The sequence below is a fragment of the Heterobasidion irregulare genome (assembly GCF_000320585.1).
Source record: "Heterobasidion irregulare TC 32-1 unplaced genomic scaffold scaffold_09, whole genome shotgun sequence".
NCBI lineage: Eukaryota > Fungi > Basidiomycota > Agaricomycetes > Russulales > Bondarzewiaceae > Heterobasidion > Heterobasidion irregulare.
In genome coordinates this window covers 175,834-189,531 of record NW_009258205.1, presented here as the reverse complement: position 1 = coordinate 189,531, position 13,698 = coordinate 175,834, and the positions used below count along the sequence as shown (strand labels likewise).

Here is a 13,698-nt window from a genome sequence, read left to right as displayed (position 1 = left end):
TCAGGAGGTCGACGAGCATCAGCTATATAGGTCTACAAGACCTGAGAACAGCTGGCAGCTGAGTAGTGCATGACAATTGCATTTACAACTGGTCGTGTCTGTCTAGAAGCCAACATGTCACTGCGACCGTCGACGTAACGACGTCTGTTCAGAGGATTCGACTCTACAGGTATCAATCCGCATGATCGTGTTGTATTACTTCCTGCTCGATCAGATTATTGTCGTGCGCATTTTTGGCCATGTCTATCCGCTCGACGAAATTGCACGGCTGTCGAGTCAACCGTGCTTTGGTTCTCTTCCATTTGGAGGACTTATACCTCTTTCTATTTCTCTGTTATGGACGAAAGAGATTGAGTTTCTGACGAAAACTTCTGCCAGGTGGGAGCTTCCCCCAGCGAGTCCGGACACTCTTGCCGAACGAAAGCCATCCCTCAGTGTCGAAGTATGGAGGAATTTGCCGATCGAACTGGTTACAGAAATCCTCATCTACATGGCTGTTGCCGATCGCACAGATGCTAAAAACCTCTGTCTAGTATCAAGTTCTATCCGACGGCTGATCTCCTCATGTCTTTATCACAATGTTCTTCTGCGAAATGCGGAGCAAGTGACCTCTTTTGCCTCACCATTTCTTCCCAAACGCTCTTTATTTCTGTCGTCTTCGTCTCAACGCAAACCAGTTTCCCCTTTCCCAATCTACTCCTTGGCGCTTGCTGTCCCTGCACGAAGGCCTTCCATTGAAGAGATGCTCGGCTCTATTGGGAATGCTTTCAAAAACATCTCGAACCTCAGTATTACTGCCCCACTTCTGGGTGCGCACGCGTTCTGGCTGCGGAAACATCACGTTCGGCCGACCACTGCCATGATTTTCCATCTCGGCCTTCCTAACCCTGTCAATTTCCGCGAATCTTATTTCAGTCATGTCACGCACCTCTATACCTCTACACTCACCGGATTCCATTCATCCTCTCTTCGAGATCTGCCTGCACTCACACACGTTGCGCTCACCGTACGGGCATCGCAACCCGAGAGAGTAATGCATAACATCACCGCTCAGATACGGGAGCTTTTACATGATTGCGGGAACCTGCAGATGATCGTCCTGAGCCTTGGTACCCCAGCCTTCCGTGGCCATGAAGGCTACTGCTACTATTTGACATGCTGGGATAGGATCCTCAGCTTTTGCGCATCACACCCTAGATTTTTTCTTCTCCCCTATGTCCGACCAGCGCGGCTAGAATGGGACGACATCACTTCTCGTCAACCAGACGTTTTTTCGCGTGCGAAGGAATGGCGCGAGATAGAGGCAGAGGCAGAGGAAGGATCAAGGAGAGAAAAGAAGGAGGCAATATGGAAGCAAGTGTGGACGGAGGAAGAAGAGTTCAAGAGGTGGAAAGATGGACGAGAGTGGGATCTGGATCTAAGGGAGGCGCCGGGTTATCTCGAGAAGAAGTCTAGTTTGGACTGGGGAGAGACAGATACCCGTAAGTCGAAGATCTCTTTTGTGCCCTCACTCTTCGCTCACTTCTATCCATATGTGCAGCGACAAGTTGGTGACTGGTCAGTGACTCGTATCGATTGCTGCAAGGGCTTTTCTAGTGGACAGTATGAAAACCTATGACATGTGTGTACTATCAGATCGTGTATCTTTCTTAACAGTTGGCCTGCCCGGTGTTATGTCAATCGGTGCGTTGGTGTTACATCGATCTACTATGTGTATCAGTTCAAAGCGTCGTATCTTACCTCGAGCAGTGTGTGGACGTCACGGCTTCTGAACGTAGCTTCTTTCTGAAATATCCAAAAGTGCGTGTCATTGTCATGGGTGCTGCCCTTTGTTGGTTGTTGCATCTCGCATGTCTTTCGCTTGCCGCCTTTAAGGAGGCACTCTCTCTGCCCTTGTGGCTCAGTGGAGAGTATTTCATTTGCTGACATCCTCTCTCCTATCGGCACTTCGAATGTTTCTGGTATATCGGGCGATGCTATCGTGTGGGCTTTTGTACTTGATGCCTGCAGTGATGTAGTTGAATTCTACCACCATCAGGATGTATGGCAAACCGTTCTGCTGATACGTTTTGTGCTTATAGATTATGTTGTTTCGTGTTTTGGTGAGCGATGTCCTACTAGAATTATGTTCGTCGTTTCCTTGATATTCCTTGGTAGACGACGGCCCTGTAAAGCTGGAAGATCGACACCCTTTGCGTCACACGAAGAAAAACAGATCCTTCAGATTCAGTCCGAGGAGCGGTTCAAAGAGTCTGCATATGGTACCAGAAATCGCGTCATGTAAAATTTGAATATAAGCCTTTTAATCTTCACGGGTTTTCACGTCAATGGCAGCAGCACTGTTTCCAAACAAAACAAAGAAGAGTGGTTTCACTTGACGAATAGACACGACTCTGTTCAGGAATATGCTCGATCGCGTCGTGTTATTGCACGTGAGACGGATGTTGTGGACATGTGCGCTCTTGCGACTGTCAGTAATACTCTGCCAGTCCCCTCGACTTGGATACATTTTGATTCAGCGACGTATACGGAGGCACGAACTTACTGCGATAAGCACTCGTTCCTTGGAAATGGCGTTTCTCAGTTTCACATCCGGTTTTGGCTTCTCGTAAGTCGCGAGACTTCGCCAGCCTGTCTGACATTTGCGCCATCTTAGTCTGCAAACACCATCAACTTCTGCATGTCAGCGTCCCCTATCGCTTGTGCCGATACACAGATGCGGCAATTGTCTCTGATGCGCGCTCCATGTTTTTCTTATAAATAGATTGTCTTCGAGCGATAGCATGGTCCGCGCTTCCTCGGGATCCCCCTAGCTTTCGTAGCACGCCTATCGCAGCTGCCATGGCTTTCTTTCTGAGCGCCTTCAAGAGCTCCGGAGACAATTCCGAAGCACATGCGAGCGCCATACCAGCTGAAGTGGAAAGCGGCAGCGAGAAAGGAGATTATATCGACTCGAAGGATGGAGAAGGCAGCTCCGTCCAAGTCGTCAACCCTGGGGAGCTCACTTTTGAAGAAGGTACATGACGATATCTTCGGATGTATCTGACTGTTGTCGTAGCTTGCAGGGCTGACTGGCTGCTAAATGCTTTGACAGACACTGCTGGGGGCATGGGTCGTCATCTGGGTGTCTTCAGCTGCACCCTCTTAATGTGAGTACTTGTTTTCCAACGCTGCTGTGACCACATCGATCGCGCTCAGAGCATCGGCCGCTCACTACTCCTCGATCCAGTGTCGGTCGCATCATAGGCACTGGCATCTTCTCCACACCTTCATCTATTCTCAACTCCGTAGGCTCTGTTGGGGCCTCTCTCATGCTCTGGATCCTCGGTTTCGTCCTCTCTTTCTGTGGGCTGTTCATATGGCTTGAGTTTGGCTCGATGTTTCCGAGGTCGGGAGGAGAGAAGGTGTATCTCGAGGCCGTGTATCGGAAGCCGAGATATCTGGCCACCGTTATCTTTTCCATGCAGGCTATACTGTTGGGGTTCACAGCGTCTGGGTGTATCGTGAGTTCTTTAGCTTCTGTGTCGGCAAGGCGGATTACAAGCGGTGCTGACCCTATCGGCAGGTCTTTGCTTCGAAGTCGGTATCTTCTTATCAATTTCAACTGCACCAGGTTTTAACCGCGTTGCAGCATATTAGTTGCTGCTGGGCATACAGCAGATCGTTGGACAGAACGTGGTATCGCCCTTGGAGGTCAGTCCTAGGGATTCGACAGTCGATCTTATACTGATGAAAAGTAGTGATTTTCTTTGCCACGTTTCTTCATGGTTTTGCTCCCAGAGTGGGAGTTTACTTTATGAACGTTAGTTTCTTATCTTGTCTATTCACTCATGAGCTGACGGCGAGCACCAGGCACTGTCATTGCTTAAAATCTTTATCCTCCTCTTCGTGGTTATCACGGGTCAGTGTATCCCCATCATCCGCAATTCAGTTCCTGTATGCTCAGGCCATATGTGTTTCATACAGGCTGGGTGGTTCTATCTGGTAAAACTCGCATCGAAGACCCGCATGTAAACTTCCGCAATGCATTCGCAGGAAGCTCACATAGCAGCAACGACGTACGTCGCTTCTGGACTTTCGTACATACTTTGACCTGAGGTTACTGGACAACTGCTGCTGCCTAACTGACGCTTCACAGTACGCAACCGCGACGTTTAAAGTCCTCAATGCCTATGCAGGTTGGTCGGGCGTAAACTACGTGATGAACGATGTCAAAAATCCAGTTCGGACGCTTAAGATAGCAGGACCACTCGGCTTGAGCCTTGTCACTATTCTGTATATGCTTGCGAACGTGGCTTATTTTTCGTTAGTCGCTTGAATACCCCTGGTCACTTTCGATTGAATTAACCAACACACGCTTGTTTTTGCAGAGCTGCCTCGAAGCCACAGATTCTTAAGTCAGGCGTCACTGTCGCATCTCTATTCTTTAAGAATGTTTTTGGTACGAAGGCTCAGAAAGCACTTTCCGTCTTTGTTGCATTGAGGCAAGTCTTTGTCGTCTGAACATATCTCTATTCATCTAACGCAACTCTACAGTGCTCTGGGGTATGACATCGCTGCTTGGTACTCATCTGATAGATGCTAATCAAAGTCGTTGATAATCATCTGGGTTTCATGTGCAGGGTCAGTCTCTGTGATTCTCAAGCCGTCGTACTCGAACACTGACCATTGTTTAGAACGTCGTCACCGTCGTGCGTGCCTTTGTTCCCGATACAGCATTCCTCGCAGGTCTCTAATCAGCATCCTAGACTTTTTCAGCTGCGCGGGTCAACCAAGAGCTGGCAAAAGAAGGTGTCCCGCTTCCCTTTGGGAACCGTTTCTGGGCATCCAACTGGCCAACTGGCAAGTCGCCTTTGCCCGGCCTCATCATCCATCTGATTCCGTCGGTACGTGACACCCCGTATGCCCAAACAGGATATCATGATTGAAGAGAAATTGGTGAACAGGTTATCGTGATCATTGCGCCTCCACCATCCGTCGCATATCCCTTCATACTCGATGTTGAAGGCTATCCACAACAGATCATCAACCTGTTCATCGTCCTAGTGCGTCTGCATCTTGTTCTTGCTGGGCCTAGATATCAACTCTTTGATTGTAGGGCCTCTTCTATCTGAGGTGGACAAAGCCAAATCTCCACCGCCCATTCAAAGGTACAGCTGCTGCGACGAGCCCTGATGTGAAGCGAAACTAACTACTTCTTATCACTTCTCAGTATGGCTGCCGCTCGCATTCTTTTTCCTGGCGGCGGCTGTTTTCTGTACGATGTTCATCATCGCTTGTGCCTGGTATTGGTTGCTGATCGCTTTGACCATAGTGCTCATCACGCCCTTCCTCCACCCTGCGAACAAAGTTGGAGACACTCCCCCTCTTCCTTACTATCTGTATTGTCTAGTCGGTATTGGTGTTCTCACTTTCGGTGTCCTCTACTGGGCTTCGTGGCGCATCATTTTACCGAAAGTATTCGGGTACGAACTCGTGCCTAGGAAAGAGGTGTTGGAGGATGGAACTGTTGTCGCGCTGGTACGTGTTTCGTGTGATCACTGCATAGTTGGACAGATTGTTGACGAGTTTTCGTCGTTTTATGTAAAGTTTTCACGAAGAAAAATCGAATAGGGGTGTCCTTTGAAGTCACTGAGATCGGCGTACCGCCAACATTGCTACGAGTAATTCACGCTATGGATGTATTATGTCTAGGATTTGGATAGCTGCAACAACAGATACCATTAACTCACACTTTCTGATCGCGTCGTGTTTCCTTTTACTCGCACGCCCATCACACAAATTCCGCTCCAAAGTGAGCATTGAGCAAAATCAGCGCGACGGACGACCGCTCATTTTTGCTCCCGACATCTCGACTGCATAAACCGCCGGATACGATAGCGCCATCCATACACCTATAACAATCTGAAAACATACAATGCGACGAGCATCTAGCTCCCAGTCCATCCCTTCGGCTATAGGTGTACCAGTTAGCCAAAACAAGATTGCGTGATAAATCACGAAGCAAAGACGCACCTTGACCTCCTCCCCAAGTGAGCGTATGTAGACACTTGGCCTCTCCGCCGTCTTCTGGCCCTCTTCCCCTGAGTCCCATGTGTAGCTGACGCCCGTCGCGAGCTTCGTTCCGTCGCAGTTGAATGCAATGCTTGAGATCGGGGAGTGGTATCGTGGGTACTGGCGCAGGCGCTTTTTGACCTTGTGGTCCCATATGGACACGGTCCCGTCCGAGCCCGCAGAAGCAAAGGTGTTGTAGCTGAAAAACCGAGGTAAGATTGTGAGTGGCTTGTATGCGGCAAGGGAGAAGGTACGATAGACCCGCGCACGTTGGGTGAAAGGCGAGCGAGTTCACGGGCCAGACGTGGTCCACGTCCTCAATGGTCTGACGATGGCACTTGAATGCGTATTTTTTGTCCTGCGCTTCTGAGCTCGGATCGAAGTATTCGACAGCGATCCTTCCCTCGACAGAAGCAGTCGCGTATCCTTCAGAGCCACACATATCAAGGATGAGAACGAACGGATCAGCATCGTTTCGGTGGCAAGGCGGACACCCACATACGGATGCAGATGAGGGCTGAAATGAGAGACGCAGGACTTACCTTGTCCATCCGACATACACGCCAGCGCTCGCGTCATGAACTTCAAGCTGCTTTCCCGCGTCTGCTCTGGCTTCTCCATCTTTCGGATGTCGAAGATGTGGAAGAGCCGGCTGGCCATCGCGACGACCAGGTGGTTCCCGACGAGGTCCATGAAGTAAACGCGTTCCGGTTGTTCGTGCGAGGCGACCTGTGGTGTGGAGGCTCGTGGATCCCAGAAGCGGACAGTGCGATCCCAGGAGCCCGTGATCAGAGCATCTAGAGCGATGTGAGCGCAGGAGAACAAATCGCGAGAAAATCGGTACGCACGGGTGTCCTGCGAGTAGTTCATGCTGGAAATGGGGTCATTGTGCTGTCCCAAGTTGTGTATCTTTTCGGTCTCCAGCTCCAACCTGTCTCGTTATCGAGCGCGGTCGGCAGGATTCAGACTGGTGATGACAAAATGTAGACGCACTGTCGAACGGACGTGTCTAAGCCTCCACTGTAAGCATGCGATTCGTCGGAGAAGGCGACGGCAAGCACGGCGGCGCGATGATCGAATTTTGACTTTTGCTCGTTAGCGGCGACATCGTAGAATCGGACGGTCTTTACGTGCCTAAGTTAGTCAACATATTTTCAGTAGGGGCAGCACGCACAGTATCCCATGATGAAACTAGAAGGTGGTTTGGGTTGTTCGGGGAGAACAGAACGGAGGATACACTGTCGAATGGAGGAGAGGAGAGTTCGACTTGGTCTTCTGAAGCGCATCAGCCTTGTGTTGGACCGCGAAGGTTGTGAGATACGTACCGGACATTGTGAGCAAAGTGGACGGAACGGAGGAAAGTGAGGCTGCAGGAAATGATGCTCGACTTGGACGATTTCCGGACGTACGACAAGTCATGTGGATTGCACGTGGATCAAACGCGTCGCGCTGACATCCTCAGCTTTGTTGCTTCGGTCAATTTGAAGCATTCAGCATAGCCTCCTCTGCAAGTGCATTATTTTCATTTTTACAGCAGAATACACTATCCTCCTCAGGTTGCCACTCTATCCGATGCACCACGCGATGCGCGAGATTAACATGACACTGCCTCTCCACGAGTACTACAGATGTCTCATGCGACCCAAGCAGCACAATGACCTAGGTGCATTATCTTCGTGCTTTCTGTTCTGTCTGGACCCTACATAGTTTCAAGGATATCACTTACCAATAAAGCTTAGCTTCTATTTATCTACAGCTGTACAAGTTTCATACAAGTTCGGAATAAGTACCGATCTAATTTAATCCAGCTGGAAAGCCTGTCCAGTGCCCGACGAGACTACATACTTAAGTTAGCCCAACAATTTCTGCGGCCGTCGAACAGCTCAACGGTACACTCGATCAGAGTCCTCGGGAAGGATGACCTACACTAACGAACCGCCTGCTCCATATACCCGAGTCGGAGGTATCAGCGATCACAGCCCCGACACACCATATTTAGGCACCGAGAGCGAATCTGCCGACGCGATGTTGATGGGCAGCGCATCCAGTGGCGTCAATATAGCTGTAGGCGCGCGTCAGCGCCCCCAGTCCAGGAACGAGGCAAGCGGTGCAGCAGGTCGTCCACTTGTACATCGTTGGCTATACGGAACGCAAAGGCAGTGCGCTAATAAAGAGAGTCAGAGATAGAACTGGGAAGGGAAGGGCGAGAGGTGTCAGCTTGGTTCCGCAAGCGTGTGGATCGAGGTGGCACTAGGTGCCTAGGCAGCGAGCAGGCTAGGTACAGATAAAGTCTCGAATTGGGCGGATCTGAGCCGCCGTCGGCGCATGCCTCGAGAGCAAAGCACGAGAGCGCCACGTACGATCGTGGAAGCCGAACCGAAACACCTACTTACGCAGCGGTGCCCATCTTCCCAACAGAGCGTGCGCACCGATGCCCACGCGCGCCGGAGCCGCCCGCCCAGAAATCTCCACCAGACCAGAATCAGCCGGTCTTGTGCTCGCCCGTCCCACGTATGCAGCCCCGGCGGCAATCGCGTCGCAGTCGAGAACGAGGCCGACGCGTGTGTGCGAAACGCGCCGCGGCGTCCGCGAGCCCTGTCTGCGACTGAGGTCATCATCGAACGACCCGCAGGCGATCCGTCGAACTCCGCGTGGACGGCCACTCAGCGGTGCAGCGTGCGAAGCTGCAGGCGTGTGTGTGCGGCGCGTGAAGGGCGTGGAAAGTGGCGGTGGGTGGCGGTAGTAGGTGGCGATAGGTGGCAATAAATGTCGTTTGAGGCTCGGAAGATACGCGGAAGCATCCCTTTCGCCGGTAGCAGGAAAACGACTGCGCAAAGCAGAGCAGAGCAAGTCGTTGTGCTCGAATCATCAGAACGAGTGCCATCATGCAGCATCATGCGTCATGACATGCACCATCTGGCATCACCCGCGACTGACCACGTCAACCCTGACTGAGACGATCTTCCGTCGCGCTGCGGCGGGTGCCCACATCAACACCATCAAAGGCATGATTCAGTGAGGGGAAGTGCGACGGAAAATCATGAGCTTGATGATGCACATCTTATTTGTTCGGTGCCAGCACATGATCTGTTCTCCAGGACGCACGCAAAGACAAAGGGCAGAACTGCCGCAGTCGGTGGCGTCGGTGCTGCTCCACCTCTGTAGACGGGTCGCAGCCTCGCGCCCGGCAGAGGCGTATGAGACTTGCTTTGCCCGTCGGGTGTCCTAGGATCAAGCTGCGGCCTCCCGTCGCGAGAGAACTATTCAAAGAGTATGCAAAGCGGGTGTGATGATGCCATAGTCGGCGCCATCAATTCGCCTGTCGCTCCATGTCAACTCGAGCTAAGGATAGGTCGGACGGGGCCAGAGGACGGGGGTACAACGCGTCTTGATAGCGCGCAGTCGGAGGATGATGAGCCCGAGGGACACGTAGCTCGGCCACCGTCCGGACGGCCGGCGGGCGGGCAGAAATATCGCAGCCGGGAACGGCTGTGGCACCAGTGCTGCCTCCGCAATCAGTTCCCAAATAGGACCACACGTGAAGACGTGTCCGAAACACGCTCACGCACTGACTTGATTACGATTGAATGGGTGGACAGCTGAGATGCGCTGCGCATGCACCGCCCGACTAAGGAAGCAATATCGTGCGAGGCCAGAGGGCGGAGCTGCTGCCTGAGACACCGCAGGCCCGCCAGACGCCCCCAGGTATCCAAAAGCGCAGCCGGAGCGGGATCGGTGCAGGCCCATCAACGAGCTGCCGTTTTGGGCGACGCGCCTAGACTGTGTCACCGAGGGGGAGTCGAGCTGGATGCGCAGAGTTTGAGGGTGCGTACCCAAGGCTGCCAGACCGCGTCCTGTTGCCTGGAACTCGCCCGCCGCCATGCCAAACGTTGCGCGCGCGCTAAGTCTGCAATCATTGGATTTTGTGCGCGGCACTCGAAATCCAATACCCCTCACGCACGGTGCGAGCGGAACATCGACATCGAGCTGCTTCAAATGACGATTTCGCCCGCGTTCGTGATGATCACAAGCTCCGTCCGAAGTGCGCTCCACGCCCGCCGCCGACACGGTGGGGCCGCCGACGGAGCACACCGCGAGTGTATGCGCGACGTGATTGCGAACCGAGACGCAAAGTTTCGGAGCGTCCGTCGCGCATGACGGCCTGACGCCCGACGCCTGACGCGGTCTGCCAAGCGGCGTTATGGCTAAAACTGCGCGACTGCGGGCCCGCACGCACATATCGTGTCGGGCATCACGGAGCTATGGCGCATCGAGTGACTCGCGCGGGGCCGCAGCGCACCGCGGCGATCCCGTTATGTAGCCAAGTCGAACGAGCCAGGACTAGTTGACAGGCAGGGGACCTCCGGGAACTGATTGTGCGCGGGCGGGCGTCGCAAGCTCGCAAGTTTGTAGACGTGATGGCGGCGAGTAAGGGGCTATCATGACGTGATTAGAGCGATCCTGCTGCCCACGATCAGCGAACGGACACGATGTGGCCCGTCGACTTTGCGAGCGCTGGGCGGGAAAAGGCGCTGGTGTGCGCAGCGGCTTGGGCTTGGGCTTGGGCTTGGGGGTTCTTCGAGTTCCTCGGGAGGAGCCTCGTCGTTGACGCTGGTCGACCCTGGATTCACACCGTCGGAGAGCACGATCTCTGTTCCGGAGCGACTCGAATGCAAGCCGTCAAGCCCAATATTGCAATCAGTGATGTCATTGACCGACGCGCCGGCGTGTGGGACCAATGCGCTACCTAACGCGACCCAGAGGCTGAGGCCCTCGAGCCCGCTGCGGCTTGGAACAGAAGGCCCAAGCGCGTCGTCTGTCCATCCATCAACAACAATCAACAGCCAACAAAAACAAGGCGGTCACACGCCATCGCCCGCCTCGCCTCGATCTGGTGGGACAGCGCGGCTCGCAAGGGCCATCTCGCGCGCGAAGGGGTGCGAAGCCACCGTTGCTACTGCGACTCGACCGAGCAGCGCCGCGTCCCAAACGCAGGCAGGGCCCCGCCACCACGGAGGGCCACCGGGACAAAGAGCCCGGGAGCTTCCCACCCTTCGCATCGCGGTGGTTCCACCTTCCCAGCGGGCCCCTCCTGCCACTGCATGCGCTGACTGATGGCATCATGCCGTGTCGTGCGGCGGCGCAGCCGGAAGGACCGCCCGCGTCCGGCCGCGCCAGTCCGCTCTTCGCTGAGCACGACCAAGCAACTCGAGCAAGGTCCATCCGACGCCATTCCGAGGGCCATGTCTGGGCCCGAGACTGTGCAGACGCCATTAATGCGATTGGCTCGAGTTGGCATCGCATTTTTGGAGGTTGGCAGCCAGCCCGTGACCGAGCTGGGGATGACTAGGCTCGCGAGTGACTAGGACCGGCTCTGAGTGCGAGCCACGTGGAGCGTAGCGCCGGGATCCACGTACCTTGCATCATTCGGCGCGAGTTGACGCCGGCGAATTTGCACGTTCAGGTCGCCAGAAATAAATACGGCGAATAAGGAAGTAATGAGTGTGGGTCTGCGCGCGCGCACGACGAGCTGTCGGGATCCTAGGAGGGAGATCCTAGCGAACGAGCTAGCGAGCGTGGATGATATCATAGCTAGGAGCTGCAGGGACGAAAGCCGCGGAGGGAGGAGCTGCAGGTCGCGTCCTTGTCTCGGTTCGCAGATGCGTGATGTGCGCGGACGAGGACGCGGGTGGGGCCGTCGTCGTGCGCCGTGGCGCCTGGGCGCCTGCAGCTGCACCTGTGCGCGGCGCGCCGCGGTTCTGGGATATTAGGACTGGCACGCGCACGTGGAGGCTGGGTGGATGGGAGCGTGTCGCGGCGTCCGTGGCAGGTCACGGAAGGCTCGTTGCTTACGATGCGAGTTACAATGATGTTTCGTGCATCGATGGGCAAAGTGCACAGTGCAAACCGCGCGCAGCAGATGCCGTGGCATTTCATGCCACGACGGGTGGACGCGGCGTGGATCAGAGACGCGAGATGGATGGGCACGGACGATGACTGGACGATGATGTTACCTGTGTGGCTGATTTGGATCGGAGCGAGGGTGAGGACCAAGCGGGGGAAGGAATCTATCAGCGACAGCGCATTTGCATCCGCAATTGTGATCTACATCGCGCTACGGCCACACACGATGCAAGCACGCCACGTAACGCGGTCGCGGGACATCAAAGGATTGATGTCGCATTGGAGTGGACCAGGGTGGACCAGCGAGAGCGAGAGAGGCCGCGTCGCCAGCAACCGAATCAGTGGCGGTGGGCTACCGAAACGGGCCTGATTGGGAGCGGTGCGGGTGCCAAAGTCGCGAAATCGTGTGGTAATCAAATTTATATTTGCACCGCACGGGGGCTTGCGTTGACTCACGGGCTGCCCTGGCTCCCTCCTCCTCCCAAAGCGTCTTCCCAGTAACTCGTTCACAGCCCAGGCCGCCCAAGCACAGACCTGCCAAACGTGCCCCTGCTCTGAGCGCCATGTCGGCCTGCTGAACGGACCCGATCCATGGCTGGCTGCGCCTTTTCTGCTCCGAATCCGTCGCCGGTTTGACGGCACTCACTGTCTATGCGCCAGTTGCCAAGCTTCCTTTATGGACCCATAGCTTGAATATCTACCTGTTGCTGTCCCTCCTCTCCTCATATTTAACCCCCTCCATCCGCACCGCTCATCCCTCCCACCTCTTACCCCACCCACACCAACGCACATCACCCAACGCACATCATCACCCGAACTCACTCGAGCCTCTTTACCACCGCTTCCCTCGCCGCTACCACCACCACCACCACCGCTACCACCACCACCACCGTTCCCGCAATGAGTACCCCGCGACACGTTCGGTTCAACCCCACCCCCGACGTCCGCCCCTTCCGGGTCGACTCGCCCCTCTCCTCAGGCGAGTCGTCCGACGGCCCCTCCACCCCACCAGACTCGCACTCCGCCTTCCCCTCGCCCCTCCTCCCCCGCGCGCACCCCAGCCCGTCCGCCTACCCCTCCCCAATGGTCTATACCCCCTCACCCCCCAACGCCATGCCCTATACGCACCTCCCCAGCCCTGCCTTCCCGCCGTCCCCCCAGCCGTCCAATATCTACCTCCACCCCGCGCTCGCCGCGCTCAACCTCGCCTTCGACGTCTCCCAGCCCATCTCCGTGCAGAACCCCGCCCTCCCCGCGTCCACGCTCGCCGCGCCCGCGACGAGCCCGCCCCTGGCCCAGATGACGCTCCGCTCGGCGCAGCTCCCGTGGGCGATCGCGGTGCGCCCCACACCGAGCACCTCGCCCGGCAGCCGCTTCGTGAGCGTCGCGGACGTGCTCGCGGCGCTGTACACGACGCTGCGCACGCAGATCCGCCGCGAGGAGTGGGAGGCGCTGCCGCGCGTCGACGAGGTGAAGCGCGCGTACGAAGCGCGCTGCAGGGCGGCGGGGGCGTACCGCGAGACGGAGAAGATGAAGGGCGTGCGGCGCATCGACGTGCTCTGCGGCCGGACGCGGGTCGAGACGGTGTTTAGGGGCCCCGGGTCGAAGGAGGACGTGTGGTTCTTCACTTCGCGGTGAAGGATCAGGTCGAGAGGGGAGAGTGCGAGGAGGGAGCCGAGGAGGTCGACGCGGGAGTCGACGCAGGAGTTGACGAAGAAGCTAGTGACGAAGAAGAAGAAG

General features: G+C 55.4%; 8 protein-coding genes across 8 annotated transcripts; 5 read left to right on the top strand and 3 right to left on the bottom strand.

Annotated features, from left to right (window-relative positions):
- Positions 1-181: 181 nt before the first annotated feature.
- Positions 182-1,554, top strand: HETIRDRAFT_163725 (uncharacterized protein; the record flags this gene model as incomplete). The annotated part of the gene is made up of 2 exons (XM_009551483.1): positions 182-1,481; positions 1,541-1,554. 2 exons carry the CDS (start codon positions 182-184, stop codon positions 1,552-1,554), a joined length of 1,314 nt encoding a protein of 437 aa, XP_009549778.1.
- A 947-nt stretch (positions 1,555-2,501) lies between these two features.
- On the top strand, positions 2,502-5,727 carry HETIRDRAFT_157306 (amino acid transporter; the record flags this gene model as incomplete). Its single annotated transcript, XM_009551482.1, has 15 exons — positions 2,502-2,682; positions 2,765-3,016; positions 3,095-3,149; positions 3,230-3,543; positions 3,658-3,693; positions 3,741-3,802; positions 3,853-3,901; positions 3,967-4,058; positions 4,139-4,305; positions 4,371-4,488; positions 4,749-4,886; positions 4,947-5,049; positions 5,183-5,278; positions 5,315-5,520; positions 5,695-5,727. The coding sequence occupies exons 2-15, from the start codon at positions 2,842-2,844 to the stop codon at positions 5,725-5,727; spliced, it is 1,644 nt and encodes a 547-aa protein (XP_009549777.1). The 5' UTR covers positions 2,502-2,682; positions 2,765-2,841.
- Positions 5,728-5,930: 203 nt separating this feature from the next.
- On the bottom strand, positions 5,931-7,386 carry HETIRDRAFT_435775 (uncharacterized protein; the record flags this gene model as incomplete). The annotated part of the gene is made up of 8 exons (XM_009551481.1): positions 5,931-5,954; positions 6,016-6,253; positions 6,309-6,480; positions 6,597-6,851; positions 6,903-6,985; positions 7,048-7,178; positions 7,229-7,329; positions 7,380-7,386. The coding sequence occupies 8 exons, from the start codon at positions 7,384-7,386 to the stop codon at positions 5,931-5,933; spliced, it is 1,011 nt and encodes a 336-aa protein (XP_009549776.1).
- Positions 7,387-7,778: 392 nt separating this feature from the next.
- HETIRDRAFT_387787 (uncharacterized protein) lies at positions 7,779-10,293 on the bottom strand (the record flags this gene model as incomplete). Its single annotated transcript, XM_009551480.1, has 2 exons — positions 7,779-8,881; positions 9,620-10,293. The coding sequence occupies 2 exons, from the start codon at positions 10,291-10,293 to the stop codon at positions 8,440-8,442; spliced, it is 1,116 nt and encodes a 371-aa protein (XP_009549775.1). The 3' UTR covers positions 7,779-8,439.
- On the top strand, positions 10,114-10,813 carry HETIRDRAFT_411101 (uncharacterized protein). The gene has a single exon (XM_009551479.1). It carries the CDS (start codon positions 10,545-10,547, stop codon positions 10,803-10,805), a length of 261 nt encoding a protein of 86 aa, XP_009549774.1. The 5' UTR covers positions 10,114-10,544; the 3' UTR covers positions 10,806-10,813.
- Positions 10,814-11,008: 195 nt separating this feature from the next.
- Positions 11,009-13,524, bottom strand: HETIRDRAFT_460223 (uncharacterized protein; the record flags this gene model as incomplete). Its single annotated transcript, XM_009551477.1, has 6 exons — positions 12,395-13,524; positions 12,195-12,324; positions 11,908-12,122; positions 11,734-11,847; positions 11,472-11,683; positions 11,009-11,405 (listed from the first exon to the last, which is right to left on the bottom strand). Exons 1-6 carry the CDS (start codon positions 12,521-12,523, stop codon positions 11,009-11,011), a joined length of 1,197 nt encoding a protein of 398 aa, XP_009549772.1. The 5' UTR covers positions 12,524-13,524.
- HETIRDRAFT_107404 (uncharacterized protein) lies at positions 12,550-12,862 on the top strand (the record flags this gene model as incomplete). The annotated part of the gene is made up of 2 exons (XM_009551478.1): positions 12,550-12,588; positions 12,647-12,862. The coding sequence occupies 2 exons, from the start codon at positions 12,550-12,552 to the stop codon at positions 12,860-12,862; spliced, it is 255 nt and encodes an 84-aa protein (XP_009549773.1).
- HETIRDRAFT_420575 (uncharacterized protein) lies at positions 12,859-13,596 on the top strand (the record flags this gene model as incomplete). The annotated part of the gene is made up of 2 exons (XM_009551476.1): positions 12,859-13,469; positions 13,551-13,596. The coding sequence occupies 2 exons, from the start codon at positions 12,859-12,861 to the stop codon at positions 13,594-13,596; spliced, it is 657 nt and encodes a 218-aa protein (XP_009549771.1).
- Positions 13,597-13,698: the final 102 nt, after the last annotated feature.

What these genes read in the sequence shown, in the direction of transcription:
- HETIRDRAFT_411101 (XM_009551479.1), top strand. Translation starts at nt 10,545, where the DNA reads ATGTGGCCCGTCGACTTTGCGAGCGCTGGGCGGGAAAAGGCGCTGGTG.